This window comes from Pundamilia nyererei, unplaced genomic scaffold (assembly GCF_000239375.1).
Source record: "Pundamilia nyererei isolate P.nyererei 1_Seehausen unplaced genomic scaffold, PunNye1.0 scaffold00014, whole genome shotgun sequence".
Taxonomy (NCBI): domain Eukaryota; kingdom Metazoa; phylum Chordata; class Actinopteri; order Cichliformes; family Cichlidae; genus Pundamilia; species Pundamilia nyererei.
This window is the reverse complement of record NW_005187415.1, coordinates 2,359,239-2,375,004: the sequence shown is the minus strand read 5'-3', so window position 1 is coordinate 2,375,004 and position 15,766 is coordinate 2,359,239. Positions and strand designations below refer to the sequence as shown.

The 15,766-nt window shown below is 42.2% G+C and overlaps 1 protein-coding gene across 1 annotated transcript; it reads left to right on the top strand.

Moving 5' to 3' along the window:
• Window positions 1-5,753: 5,753 nt before the first annotated feature.
• On the top strand, window positions 5,754-15,499 carry wnt7ba (wingless-type MMTV integration site family, member 7Ba). Its single transcript, XM_005725144.1, has 4 exons — window positions 5,754-5,836; window positions 6,960-7,186; window positions 11,529-11,800; window positions 14,651-15,499. Exons 1-4 carry the CDS (start codon window positions 5,754-5,756, stop codon window positions 15,128-15,130), a joined length of 1,062 nt encoding a protein of 353 aa, XP_005725201.1. The 3' UTR covers window positions 15,131-15,499.
• The last annotated feature ends 267 nt before the right edge of the window (window positions 15,500-15,766 follow it).

Genomic DNA, 15,766 nt, shown 5'->3' with positions numbered 1-15,766 from the left:
AGTAAACCAAAGTTTTGGTGAAGGTGGCTCCACACACACACACACACACACACACACACACACACACACACACACACACACACACACACTGCTCTTTTAATTTCCGATACATTTTACTAAATTCCAGGTCTTTGCTCCTTTAGCTGATGGTTAAATAGAGTGCACAAATATTTCAGTTTTGTCAAAAAGTGCTTGCTTTTGTGTGCTCAGCGGGGGGACTTTGTGAGAAGTGGAATATATGTTCACTAAAGGCGCACAAATAAACACGACCGTTAAATTTTGAAATTCTGATGGCAGGAACCAAGATGGTGGAACGACTGAGGGGTGGTGGGGATGATGGGGGTGGATGTACGGCGTTGAAACAAGGGAGTAAAGAGCCCCCTTGAGGATGTCAGACACACACAACATTGCTAGTGACACTGAACCACACCAGGCTCGCTGAATAATCACCGGACACGTGAAACAATATCAGCAGAATCAGAAAGAGGAATTTTCTCAGCTGCGCGTTGCTTAATGTTCATTAGAATCTAAACAGTGGGGGGACTGACAGTGCTGCAATGAAATAAGGAAACAGTGGTTAAAGTAAAGTTTGTTCTATATCAAAAAGTAGGGGATCTGCTATTTTAACGGCGTGAAAGACCAGAGTGCTGGTGGGAAGAGGACAAGCTTGACCCAAGCCAGAGAGGTTTGACCTAAAGTGAGAGCTTCTCTGGTCCTTTGTCTCCCTCTGCAGCTCTAGCTGGGTAAGGACAGATAGAAGAAGCCATTTGAAAACGGAAAAAGGGGAAAAGTCTTGGGGGAAAAAACAAAACAAAACAAGTAGAATTAGAATAAATACTTGGGGATAAAAATGCTGCATGATTGCTACAGCATAAAAGTACATAAAGCTTCCACTTCAGTCATTAGCGAGCAGATTGTTGCAAAAATCTTGGCAGTGTTGCAGCGATTCCAGGCAATTCATATTTTTGAAATAAAAATAAGATTTTAAAAAAGAACCTGTTAGTCTCTTGTTTCTTTAAATTACAAACTCATAAGGATAAAATTCTCCCCTTTTTAGCTTCTCATGGTGGTGAATTCGAAACCCTTCCCGCCTTCTAGCCTTTCCCCCCACATCTGCAACATGTTTACAGCTTGAAATGTGCATTTGTGCACCCAAAAAACCCATAAATCTTCTTTACATAAAAGAGATCATTTCTGAAGACGTTTATGTCCCTCGTGTCACCGTTAAAAAATACAGCCCTGCCATAATCTGCTCTGGAAAAAGGTTCAAGATGCTTCGAAGGCAACGACTGCGTGAAAAAGTAGAAATGTCGCCCGTCAACATGGAAATAATTTCCCCTCCTGTCAGCTGTCGGGTTTTGGGGGATACTCAGGACGGTGTAAATTAGATTTGATTACAAAGTAGTTTCTTGTAGCTGTGTCATAAATACTCTCTTGCTTCTTCACCCCCAGGCCTGGCTGTGCCTTTTTTTATCTCTGAAAACCCTTCACAGTGCAGGGGGTCATATTCATTTCACCAACCGCGCCTCAGATCTTTTGTGCATTCTCTCATGCGTTTTAGCCCATTACACATATAAGCACCATGTGTTTGTCTCGCATTATTAGGGTCTAAACAATGCCTCTGACATTGCGGTTAAGCTTTAAAGTCACTCGAGTTGCACGTAGCAGTGAGTTAAAATGGCCCATATGCACTTGTCTGAGCTAAACAAATTGAACCCATCAGTTTGTCTTAGCAGATCAGAGACACATGCCATATGTTGAACCGAGCTCTTTGATGCCTGTCTTTTCCTATGAGCTCAAATGTCACATTTTACATATAAGGCTGGCATAAATCTATATTTTTTCCTACTATTAACAAATCCCCAAACCAGCAGTGTGTCTGTGGCAATCAGCTCCGCCATGTATAGTTTCATTGTGCACCTGCTGACTCATTTCAGCATCAAAATTGTGTACAGGAAACACGATCTAATCATCTAACTGGACATAAATGCTTTCATCGGTATTCTCGCGAACCATTCGTCTCATCTACTTCAAATTTTGTCGGTGTACTGCCCGAGTAAGAAAGGGCTCCAGTGTAGCACTTTCCTACGCAAAGTGTTTATTACAAACGGTCTCATTCGCACACACATTCACGCAAGCACTTTCTAATGTGTCCAATGCCTTTCTATCTAACGTTCATTCACACGCCAGGAGCATTGAGAGCAAGTCAGTATTTTACCCAACCTACCTTCCCACCCCCGCGCTGTCACGATGTTGGCATCATCAAAAAATGTACAATGTCAGAGTAATAACACTAATCATGGGATTGATTTGTGGCCTCATGATGATGTGTCACACAGTCTAAAAATGTCCCGTAGCTGTATTTTTATAGTTCCTGGAAAGCTACGAAGCTTAAATATAAACTTGGATTCATGGTAGGTACAAGAATGAACACATAGTTTAGGTTCACCTTTATTTTTCTAGGAAGAAAGAAGTGTTAGTAGGGTTAGGCCTCCAGGTAGACCTCCACTGGGGATCTGTTCCTCCTCATAATTATCTGGTGGGAGTGGGTCCCTGGCTTCAGCACTACATTTATTAAAAGAAAGTCATGGAGGATTTTATGTGTACAACACAAAGCAAAGATGTTTTTTAATAGAAGCTGAGCTATTTTATGCGTCTCTTATTGTCACTTTGAACAGTCATTGTCACAAAAAATCCCCCAAAATACCACTTTAAAAAAATAATAGCAATCAATGCCCAATATCCAGAGCTACAGTACAATAGATGCACAATTTATCAGTCCCTCCCAACTAATACACTGTCTATATGAGCAACAACACCAACAAACAGCTTATTGGATGTAAAATAACACACAGGGTTCATTATACTGGGCAGAAGATCTCTCAGACAGCAATAGCTCCCCTCAGAAAGAGAAAAGACGGTGGACACATACTTTGGATGATTGCTAAGCCATCCAAAGCTTCTAGAAATAAAACAATATATCACTTTCCTCCCTGCTGGGCTAAAGCATCACACTATCACTGTCTGGGACTTATAAAAAAAAGATGTGAGGAAAAACTTGCAACATAACTATCTTCATGAAGTAGAAAATGTCGACATCTTTACCCACCAATAGTTTACATTTCATTAGAAAAAGTACCTTCTTCTATACAGTTTACTTTTAAGTTAGAGTGAGAAATTTAGCACACAAGGAGCAGAATGAAATGCTGTGAAAGGCAACGTTAAGGCAGGGACACATTTCATCCTCTGAAGGAATGGATGTGACGTGTCTGGTGGAGGTGATATATAAATAGAGAGGTTGCAGTGATGTTTTAATGCTGGTGATGAAGCTCAGAAAGACATTAAGGATAAGATTGGCTACACTGAGTCAACTCAGACTGGCATGGTGACTGTGAAGCAGTTTCACATGAATTTGGTGCTCTGAGTGTGATCCTGTGTGTGTTTGCTATTGTTCAGAAAAATGTAAGATCATTTGTCAAATGATTAATATTATAGTTTACAATATTGTTTCATTGACATCTAGGATTTGGGGTTTAAGGAAAAGAAAGGCCCAAAATCCCTCAGAGCCCTGCAGACACTATGAATAATGTGGACTTTTCAGGCCTGCTTCCAGCTCGAGCCCTCCGCTGCTCCCTCCCCGCCTGACTTCCAGATCCGCCGCTCATCGTAAATGACGTGAACAATTCCACAAAATCAGTTCCCATCAAACTCTTGACACAATCGCACCAAAATTCGGTCTGATTTCGAGTCGCTGACATCACAAACTCGAGCTTCAGCAGTGGATGAGGAATTCCTGCGTGGCCCCGTGCTTCTCGTGTCTCCCCGTTCACCTCGCCTTCTGCTCAGAAATATGAAAAGAAACAGATATCGCCACGCGAGCGCCAGGACACTGAGTGCATGCTGTGTAAGTGCTATCTTGGCTTTGGAAATTGTGGTTTTAGGGGGATTATTTAGACAGAAAGAGAGAGGGCGAGGGAGCATGAGACAGGGAAAAAGTGTTGAACACATACACAGAAAGGTCCAGTTTACAGGAAAGGCTGCATGTAGCTACATTATATCTGCCTGCAGCTAAAGTTACACACACACACACACAGTCTGAGTGGGCACAACCATCAGGCCCATCTGACACGAGCCAAGGAATGAAAGGTATTTTATTTGAATCACTGCTATCTTTCGCCGGTTGCCACAGGGAATTTAAATTAAGCGGTTCATTTCCACAAAAATACCCTCAATTATTCCACTTAGTTTTGTTCACATGATTGATACCCTGTTCAGTAACAGATTTCTATCAATATTATCTCCTTGTGGTCATTTCATCAGTTCAAGTAAATCTTTGAAAGGCTCCATTTCGGCCTGCAAAATGTCAGCAAGCCAGGAAAATATGCACTTTATCCTCTCCCCTCCTCTCCGTCCAGTCTGTAAGACAGACCTATAAAGCCTAGCCCGAGTGCTGGTGAAGATCTTTTGTTTTCACAGCACTTTTAAGTACAAGTGTTTGCCCTTGTTTGCACTCCTGCATGCATTCACCACACAGAAAATTGTCCCGATTAATCAGTATCTTTATTTTCTGCTTGCCCACACTGAAAACTAATCTATAAACCTCTTTTGTTAAACAGTTACAGCAGTTCTCTGTAACTCTGCAGATGCAACACCAACTGCTGCGCATTCTGGCACCGGTTATGTAGCTGAGTGACATTGTTCCTTCATGTCACCACATGAGGGCGTGTTGTCGGAGGGTACAACCACAACACAGCTGGAAGCTTGAAGAGTCGGAGACACTGCAAATCTGAAGCATTTCAGCAAACACCAACCAGCTGAGAGAAACTGGAACTCCAAGAGTTGTCTCTTTGGGAGTGCAAGTAATGGTTATTAAAGCCATTTGTTTGGTGATACCCACAGACAGTCGCTAAAAAGCTATTCCAAAAAAATAAAAAAATAAAAAAAATAAGAATAAAAATATATATGTATATACACTGCCAAAAACCCAGAAGATTATTATTTTTAAAACACTGAAACCAATTTTGGGTAATTCAAATATGCAGTTATTCACTGGCATTGTTGTTTTTCAGAGTTAAGAATATTATTGGTTGAGTTTTGGATGTGCTGGACTTAACTGTAACCCTGCAGTGGTCACGGGTCCGAGCACAACGGGGGGATGAGGACAAAAAGGAATAACGAGAAACACATTTAACTATTGACTGCCAAAAACAAACAAACAAACAAACAAAAAACCTTAAAAAATATATTTTAAAAAACGCGAGAAAGAGAGCAGAGTGGGAGAGGCGTGGACGTGGGTAGGAGGTGTGTAGGGGGTGGGACACAGAAGGATGCAGGGTATGCAGCCTCATCCCGGGGGCTGGTGCACCGGGGGAAAAAAGGCCACCGTCTCTCTCCCCTCCAAATACTATAACAGTCTCACTTTTGGAGACGCATCCGGACATCCGGAATCCCATCTGCCTCCCCCCTCCCTACCCTCTCTCCTCTCTCTCTCTCTCGCCTTTAACACCTAGCCCGCTTTCAGTCCAGGTGGCAGAGCGCACATCGGCCGAGGGATGCAGACTCTCATCTCCAACAACACACGGATAGCGGAGCTGGGAACAGCCGCCGACAGCCACGGCTCCGTTAGCTAAAGAAGACGAACAGCTCTGCATTTGCGTGGACTCTAAAAAAAGGATACATTTGTTCTCAATTCTTCTTCTCCCTTTTTTTCTTAAACCCAAGCGAGCAAATCAAGCTGTGTTCAATGCGCAACCATGCTCATCATCTCATCTCGCAGTGCGCTGCTGTCCGTCTACTACCCACAGATCTTCCTCATCCTCACCAGCGGTAGCTACCTGTAGGTTTCTTCTGAATGAACACATGTAATTTCTCCAGCAGGTAGTAGTGCCTTGTGCGCAAATTAGCCAATTACGCACAGGGAAATTGGACTAACAGAGAGCGAAGTTTTGTTTTTAGTGCAGGTGTTTATTACAGCTGATTTTTATTTTATTTTATTATGATGATGATTATTTTTAGCTCAGCATTTGACTTTGCAAAATGAAGAAATCCGATTCGTGCTTGCATCTCGTTCTGGTGTGGCAGAGATTTTATTTTAGAAAGTGAGGTAAAATGAAATTTGGACTATCCAGTCCCTCAATATACGGGAAACATGGGGAGGAAATGCGTGATTTGTGACGTACAGTTAATTTCATTTTATCCTATCATAGACTGCCAAGGAACAAGAGCTGTGGATTTTTCCTTCAACATATGGCCACGTGTGTCATTTTCCGTCTCATATTGAGTCATAAAGATTGAATGAATTCGCTTGAGTGTATGCATGTAGCCAATATTTAATCGGCAAGATTTGTGCACGTCCTAGTGTGTGCGCCGCTGATGAGATGACCTGCCCTCGTGGATTTACACATTACACCAGAACCACTTTGTCATAGAAGCACCTCGTCAGACAAGGGCCATAATTGGAAAGCAGCATATGGAAAAGCCTCATTTTTGGATTACTCCACGCTTTGCCCACAGGCCCAGGCCTATGTAATGAGCTCTTTTCTTACAACATTAAAAGACCCAGACCCTCACAGAGAGAATGATTGCTGCACCATACATGCCTCTCATTCATATTAAGGGCAGGTTCTGAAGCCTTAAAGTAGCTGTGCTGGTTCATGTTTTATATAATATAGAGAAAGAGAGGTGGACAGAAATGTCTGAATTTGAAAACCAGTTTTTCTAATTAAATACGGCACTTTCTTATGTCTATATAAGAGTCCATTAAATCAAACATGATAAGACTTATGTTTTTATTTAGTTATCTTGACAAATGTACCCATTTCTCCTCTTGACAATAACATCTTGATACCCAAGCAAGGTTTAAGTTGGGGGAAGAATTCAAATCTTTCTGATTTCACACAGATTTCAGTTCCATAATTTCTATTGTTCTCTCTCACTAAGCCCCATTACTCTCTGCCTAGGGCGTTGTCTTCTGTGGTAGCTCTGGGTGCCAACATCATCTGCAACAAGATACCTGGACTGGCCCCACGTCAGAGAGCCCTCTGTCAGAGTCGCCCCGATGCCATCATCGTCATTGGTGAAGGTGCCCAGCTGGGCATCAACGAGTGTCAGTACCAGTTCCGCTACGGCCGGTGGAACTGCTCAGCCCTGGGAGAGAGGACCGTGTTTGGACAAGAGCTGAGAGTAGGTCAGTCTGGTTGAAAGTCAGCTTCTACAAGAAGTATTAACAGTTTTTCTCTGCATAGACACATAGACTGTATGCAAAAGATGGAGGCAGCCACTGCATGGTTACCTAAAGATTGTAGATAAGTTTTTGTTTTGCTTGCACCATGTTGGATTTTTTGAGCCAGAGGTGACTACATAAAGACAAGCAAGTCAATAAATAAGTTATCAGCTAATGGTAGCATACTTGGTTAGCAAGCTACAGCCACAAAATATACTGCTATACGAACCTGCAAAATCTGTGCTAACTAACATATGCTAGAATTTAAATTTCTAATACTGAAGCAAAAAATATTTCATGAGATAGACATCACAGCTGGCCAAAATAGTTTGTCAGTTAATCCCAAGATAATCAGAATCAGAATCCTTTAATAATGCCTAAGGAAATTATGTATACACCATTAGTGCAAACATACCAAGAATCTCAGCTCAGTAACTTAGCAGAGGTGTGTCAATGCTCATTTCAATCAAAGAGGCCGTGTCCCAAATTTTAAGTCTTAAAAAGATCCAAACAGGTGAGTTAGGAAATATTCTGCTTTCCGACAGTTGTTATGAAGAGGAAAATTGGCTTTAGAGACTTAATCCGTGTTTCGTATCAGGCTCTAAACATTGTTAATTTCATCTTTAATGCTGGTTATTTCAAAACCGAGTCAGTATGGACTGATGTATGCGTTCTAGTCAAAAACTTGGGAGTGACATCACTCCAGAGTTAGCACATTCCAGAAAAAGACAGGAAAAACAGCATTTGTTTTGGTTCTTAGCAAGGTAGAGTCATGCAGGTATTACTAGCAACACTGCATAATGCATATTTTTTTGTGTTACAAAACACATTCATGGATAGAGCCTGAGTGCTCTGAAAATGCTTATTTAGTGAGTCAAAAATACAGAATAGTGGTAGTACAGATGAGAAGTTTACCGTTTTTCTACTGTTTATGTTTATTGCTGCCATCTCAGGGTATGTTGGTCTGCTCCGACTTTTCTGAATGGTAAATCCATGTTGAGGGGGTTTTCCACAAAAAATTTCCAAATCACAATTTCCGACTTATTCACCATGAGTATCTTTTGGAGTCAGCCCCTAGTGGCCTTTAGAGGAACAGCAGTGTTTTACACTTCCAGTTCTACCATGGAGGTTGCTGCTTGTAGATTGTAGAATATGTGAAAAGTAGGCTGAGACTGAACGGCTTCAAGGACGAGACAGGGGTGTTTGAGATACTGACATAGTATCAAGTACAGATTGACAATATTTAATATAATATGACCTATTGAGAGTAAAAAGGTGACAGAAGAAAGTTGATTGGCTAACATTTTACAACAGTCTGATTAAATTAAATAAGGTCCAACAGGTGGAAATGATAGATGTGATAACAGGTGGACTGTTCAAACCAAGCCCAGCCAAGATTTCCCATCACTGAAAGTTGAACATCAGCGTGTAGACGAAGCCATTCTTCTTGCCACGAGAATCTCTTCTCATTCTTCTAGTGTTGCCTTTGAACGTCCTGTCACTATTGTCAGCGCTGAGAGGAAAAAGTTGGAGCACTGATGAAGGCATTTCTGTTTGGAGCTCCACACACGAGAACAATGAATGAACAAACTCCAACTCTAACGGCTTTGCTAGTATTCCCAAAGGGGATTTAAGCGACTCTGCTTGCCATGCATCGTGGTTGATGGGGCAAAGACTTTCTCTGTGAAGCCTCGCTTTAGGTCCATCTCTGAAAGCGATGCATAAACACAGACACGAACACACCTCCCCGCTTTTAGTCCACATTCTTCCCAGTTTTATTCCTCACAGGAGCGTGTTTGCTCCTAATGTGAACCTCTCATGTAAATCACATTGTAGTTGGAGCTGTTTTGTTGCGGTCTCGCTGTGGGTTTGGATGCACGTTTAATCTAGCATCTCTGGGAGCAATCACTTTCTTCAACATGGGAGACGGGCAGACGAGACGTCTGGATCGCTTTATTTCTTTTGTCAGAGGAAATGTCTCTTTTCTTTTGTGGTGTGTGAACAAGACTCAGAGAGACGCTCTAGACCTTACTTTGATCCTCGCGCCCTTTCCATGAGGAACAATTAAAAATACTTTATTTTAATAAGAAGTAAACTAGTTAGCAGGCTGCAACAAATGTGTGAGCTTTCTAGATATTTTGGGGGGAGGTGGGGGTTGTAAAATAATTTCTTGTAAAATCACACACATCTGTCACCTGATTCTTACCCATTTTCTTTAGTCTTAAAGACAGAAATGTGAGCTAGGGTCTTAGCCCCCTCTCATGTGGCCAATGTGCCATCCACCACTTTATTTGATTGACCTGCTGAGCCTGTGAACTCATTAAATGTTGAGAAAGACCAGCGAAATTCATGCAAAACCACTAATTGAAGTCAGCTCCAGCAGCTGGATGGCAACAATGGAACCCTGCATGCACTGCTGTACAATCAAAACAAATCACAGTGCGAAGAGATGGCTGTTTGGCTATTGAATGCGCCTGATGCCTGGAGAAAGACTCAACCATACAATATATCCGAATGGGTCGCAGATTCAGCCTGATGAGAGACGACTAAAGAGTTTGTTTTGAGTTATGGAACGAGCGAACCGCAGGCCTGATGGTTTGCGAGAGCGAGTTTGTCAGGTTGGAGGCGCGCCATTAGAATCGCCTCCACCAGAGACGCCATGGATTAATACTCTGGGGCTGCTCAGAAGAACGGAGGCCCGGCATTATCCTGATTGGTGAGCGGGGATATCCTGTTACCAGCTTCTGTGCCAATAAATCCATCCCCTTTCTGCCCCCCTCCCCCACCCCATAAATATCAACGTGTTTATTCTGAAGTTCAATTGGTGACACGCAAAAAGCTTGGAAATGGGCACATCTCAGTCGAGCCTGGCCACAGATTATTTCAACATGCAACACACAGCGGTATCATTTGCTGGAATGATGCGGACCGCCTAAGACAGAGACAGAATGACACATGAGCTGCGTGAGAAATCCCATTGATGAAAAACATTAAGCAAAGTAACTGCGAGTGCTGATCTTTAAAGAAAAAAGAAGCTCCTCCAGTCAGCCAGTAGATGTCACTTGTGTTTTCTTCACCATGGTGATCACTGCTTCAACAGTTACCGACTAACTGTGCAGATCAGCGATGGAGCATGAAACAAGGCTTACGGAGAAAAGATGGAGTTATGAAACTGTGCCTTTACTCTTAGGCTCATTATTTTGCCTCTTACAGTAAATTTACGGAAGGCATTAACAAATACTGTTATACACCACTGCTCTCTTTCATATTTAATCATGTCCTTAAAGCAGTGAATATTTTTTTTCTCTAAAGCCAAAGAGCAGCAACCCAGCTTTGCACATCAATACATTTTGAGGGCTTTTGCCTTTTCCGGAAAGCTGGAAACGAGGGACTAGAGAACTTGTCGTGAAATGCAACAAATGTTTGGCTGCTGGGGTAACCCCATAAAATTGAAAGGCCTTTTGTCTGCCCACACAGAAGTGTTTTCTTTTATTTTTGCCTTGCGTGTTATTTGACGTCAAGTCAAATCAAATCATTAAAAAAACAGAAGAAGGACATTACAAAGCATGCACGGTGACCAAGCTTTACTTGGACGGACCTTAGGACAGACTTCAGAGCTAAAAGAGAATAAAATAATAATAAAAAGGAAAAGTTAAAACAAGACAAGTATATGCAAATGCCAAATATTCAGCCTAGTTTAAAAGCCAAAAACATAAAATGTGTTTTCAAATGATTTTTTTTTTTTTTCAAAAAAGAACGCTAGTTTTGGAGAGGTCCTGATTTAACTCTTTACCCCTTGAAAGCTTAATAGGAGGAATCCTTGAAGCTTTAAGGTATCCCGAGAAAATAGATCTTCAGCGGTTTGGTGACCTCATGGTAATTCTACCATAGGTCTGCATAACCTCTAATTGAGCAGAGGGCTAATTAGCTAAAAGGAGTGACTTGGTAGTGTCAAGGAATCAGTACATCAGAAGTGACTTTCAATAGGTCAAGACAAAAGCCTTTAAGCTTACAAACATGGGCCACAGTCCAGAAATGCTGAATGCTATATTGTCTTTAAGCCCAACTTTTTCCTGATAGCAACACTTTTTGCTAAGAGCATTTGAAAAGATGTCAGAAAGACAGAGAATAATGTCTTTCTGACATCTTGTCAGGTTGCTGCCTTGATAAAAATGAATATAGTATATAGAATATAGTCTGGTTTTTCAGACTAATGATGGCCTCCTTCACGCCCATCAGCATCTCTATGAACCTAATATTGGAATAACAATGGATTCGGTATATTAACATGATTCTATTTCTTCAGGCAGCAGGGAAGCAGCGTTCACTTATGCCATCACGGCTGCTGGAGTTGCCCATGCAGTAACCGCAGCGTGTAGCCAAGGCAATCTGAGCCAGTGTGGTTGTGACCAGGACAAGCAGGGCTACAATGACCAGGAGGAGGGCTGGAAATGGGGAGGCTGCTCAGCTGATGTCAAATACGGCGTGGAGTTTTCGCGGCGTTTCATGGACGCCCGCGAGATCAAGAAAAACGCCCGGAGGCTGATGAACCTGCACAACAATGAGGCCGGGCGAAAGGTAACACATGATCACAAAACTCTATCTGACCAGTTGTAAACTAAACAATAAAGCAAATAATAATTAAACGATGTGTGACATAAAACGTGAGGGTTGGTAAGGACGACTCCTAAATAGAGCTGTGCCACAGGCCTACAGCCCATTCACTGAATTACTAAGCATTAAGTCAGAGTTGAGGATATTATCCCCCGCCTCCTTTCTCAGCGGCAGCACCAAAGACCACACTTCTGCGCCACCACAAATACTGAACCGACCGGAGGGACTTCCAAAAATGCGATAACCACGAGGGGAAAGACAGAGTTTCTCTTAAGACCAGAGCTGTAGACAAACAAGTTACAACATGATGTAATTATGAGCTTTAAGTCATCTCACATTGAAAATGCATCGAAAACAAAATACAGCTCGGTCACCAAGGCAAACAGTCACCTGTCAATTTTGTCATCTGAAAATATTTGTATGGCAATATAATATAAATCTGGCTCAAACCACAATGTAACTCTATACATGCATGGTTGCACAACGGCTCTGGTCAGTTTTCTCGGGCTGACATGCTATTCTGTGGTCTCAGCAAAGGTAAAGTTAATTAGAGACTACAGTTTGGGGGTATGAGTTATTTTCCCCAGGTTTTGACATAAAGTTGGCCTATATGTTGCTGTGCTGAAAGTTGAAGTGCCCACAGAAAACCCAGCTCACCAGAACAGACAGACTTGAAGGCTGAGCGAATGCTATTAAGCATTTTAAGCAATGGACCTGCAAATTTAAAATGACCATTTGCAACACACAGAAGTGTGTACACCCCCGCGCAACGTCAATTAAATGTCGAATTATTCAAAATGATGAACTTGTACTAGCTGCTTACTTTTAAGTTGAATGGTCAAGTGTTTGTTCTCATGTGAAATTAAAAACAGGCCGATTCTATTCAAAATACAGGAAACCAGAGCAGCAACTTTTAATAACAGATTCGATCCGTTTTGGCATGAAGAATATCGGTGTCACACAGATTTCTGATGAGATGCTGTGCTGTTCTTCAGAGACATTTCTTTCAGCTGTTGGTGTTCTGCTGGATTCCAATCAGGCAATATACTTGGCCTGGTCATAGTTTTGAGTTTTCCTTCCTTTAGAAACTTTTGTGTGCTTTGGATGATTATCATGCTGGAATATTCGTCTTCTGCCAGTCATTTTGTCAGCCGGTATTTTGGGATTTCCACGGGTAGCCATGGCCCATCTATAAATGTCATCTCTTCAACCTCCTTTGCATTCATTCAGCCCCGTATCACCTTGGAGCTTCGCTGCTGGTGTGGGGGTCCCGGACGAGTTTGCGCCAAACACATTGGAACCTATCTAAGGCAAATAAATGTATCTGGCTTCATCTGACCAAAGAATGCTCTCCTAAAACCAATTTTTGTGTGGAAGAGCAAGCAGGACCTTTTTTGGACGTCATCCTTAGAGCGTGCACCGTCCTTTCGCACTGTCTCAGATGTCACACAAACTCTGACTTTCACTGATAAGATAAACAGAGGCTCAAAAATTACCTCTCAGATTTTAACTAGTCTACAGACTATGGTCTGTGGTGACATTTCAGGAGGTTAGTGGCACTATGGCTGGCTCTGTTACTCTTGATTAGTGCTGCAGCTGTGTTTTGACTGCTTTTGAGTCGGTTACTGATCTTTCTCCATGTTTTTCCAACCTATTTTTCAATTCCTTTGGCAATTCTACTCTATAAGAAGCCATAAAGCAGCCAAGCAGACAGACAGCCCATAGCTTCAACATTAAAAGGGCTGTGGGGGATCAACACTGCTAAAAAAAAAAGAATTAAGGGAACACTTCATTATCATAGTATAACACAAAAATCAGTTAAAGTTTCAGTTATGAAGGATGAACCACTTTGAATGAATTTATCTGCTTTGATTAAAATCAAAGCGATAACATGTGGAGACTATCCTCGAAAAGGGAATGGTTTTGCAGGTGATGCCCACAGACCATTGCTGTCTCCTTATCCTCATCCCTGTATATGATGTTGCAGGCAGCGTAACGTTTGCCACACCAGTTCCATACTCTTCTGCATCTGTCACATGTGCTCAGTGTGACAGGGTTTGCTCAGAAAAACATGCATAAATAGCTTTCATGTTCCTGTTATAGGGCTCTGGCAGTGAACTTCCTGCACCTCTTCATACAAAGGAGCAGATACCAGACCTGCTAGTGCGTTGATGTTCTTACACAACCGTGTCCAGCTCTCCTCGCGTAACGGTCCATCTCCTGGTATCTCCTCCACATTGTTGAGAGTGTGCTGGGAAATACAGCAACCCTTCTTGGATGGATCAACCCTGAATGGGTTAGGATTTACGTACCAGCACCCCCAAGCACCACAGAGGACACTAGCAGTAGCCAAAACTGAAGAAAATTCAGTCAGTCACCATTCCCTTTGTGGTGACTGTCTTGTTGGCTCTCCAGTGCACCTGTTGTCACTTTCATTGGCACTAAAGCAGGTTAAATCAGAATGGTTTTTGCTTCCTAAATGGGCAAATTTATATCCATGAAGTTTAACTGACTTTGATGACCAAATGTTCAGTTAACTTATTTTGAGTGGGGTATGTTCTGGCAGTTAGGCCAACTGGAAGTCAAGGATTTACTCAGTTTGTTCTCATGATAATGAGATTTCTTGTGTGTAAGCAATCTGAGATGTAATTAATTTTTATTGCATTGAGTTTCTATTGTAAGACCTGTGTTTTCAAAATACTCTTTAAGTTCTTTGCCAAGTTTTATTGTTAATTGTTACTTATCCTACTGATTAGGCTTTTAACCACCATGATTAATGTGTACCAACCTAATATCTACTCTCTGTGCGCTCAGATCCTGGAGGAGAGAATGAAGCTAGAGTGCAAGTGTCATGGTGTATCTGGTTCCTGTACTACTAAGACCTGTTGGATCACCCTGCCAAATTTCAGAGAGATCGGTAACCTGCTGAAGGAACGCTACAGCGATGCAGTTCAAGTAGAGCCAGTTCGAGCCACGCGGCTTCGCCAACCCTCCTTCCTGCGTCTCAAACAGGCTCGAGGCTACCAAAAGCCCACAGACACAGACCTGGTGTACCTGGAGCGCTCTCCCAACTATTGCGAAGAGGACAGGGCCACAGGAAGCACAGGGACAAGAGGAAGACTGTGCAACGGCACCTCGAGCCTCGCAGACGGCTGTAACGTGATGTGTTGTGGTCGGGGTCACAACACACACCACTACACGCGAGTCTGGCAGTGCAACTGCAAGTTCCACTGGTGCTGTTTCGTCAAGTGCAACACATGCAGTGAGAAATCAGAGGTTTTTACTTGCAAGTGAGGAAACAATGAGGCAGGGTACCGAGAAAGGAAGGGAAAAGGGACAAGGGTACGAAGGGAAGGGAATATGAGAAGCTGGAATTGGAAGTGAAGAATTTTGGAGGTATTTATTACATTTTGCACATTCTGACATCCCATCTGGAATGGAAAACAAAGTGGAATTTGATTGGGAGCAACAGACATAAATATTTAAGACACGTAACTGCTTGCATGCTAGAGTAAAAGTGACATGACAGTGAAAGGATTTTTAAGATAATATCAGTGACGTATCCTACAGATGTTCCACAGAAGAAAAGAAAGGCGACTGTTGGATCTTGGAAAACGTCTGGAACACGCTAACTGGAAATACTATGAAGTAAGATTGCAGCGGAATGCGTTCAGCTCTACACTGTATTCGGTTTGAACACTGAAAATGAATTATTTATGTCAAAATATTTTTCACACTTAGAGGATGGTTAGCAAATTCACGTGCTCTGGCATTTTTTCTCTCTCTCTAATTCATGCGGGCCACAATGGTTTTGTCATATGGAAGCTCAATTACAGCAACTAAACAGCAAAAATAATCTTTTTCCATTTTTTCCTCCCATAAAGGGCAACTTACTAGTGCTTTATTCTCTTTTTTTGCACTCACGTGGTT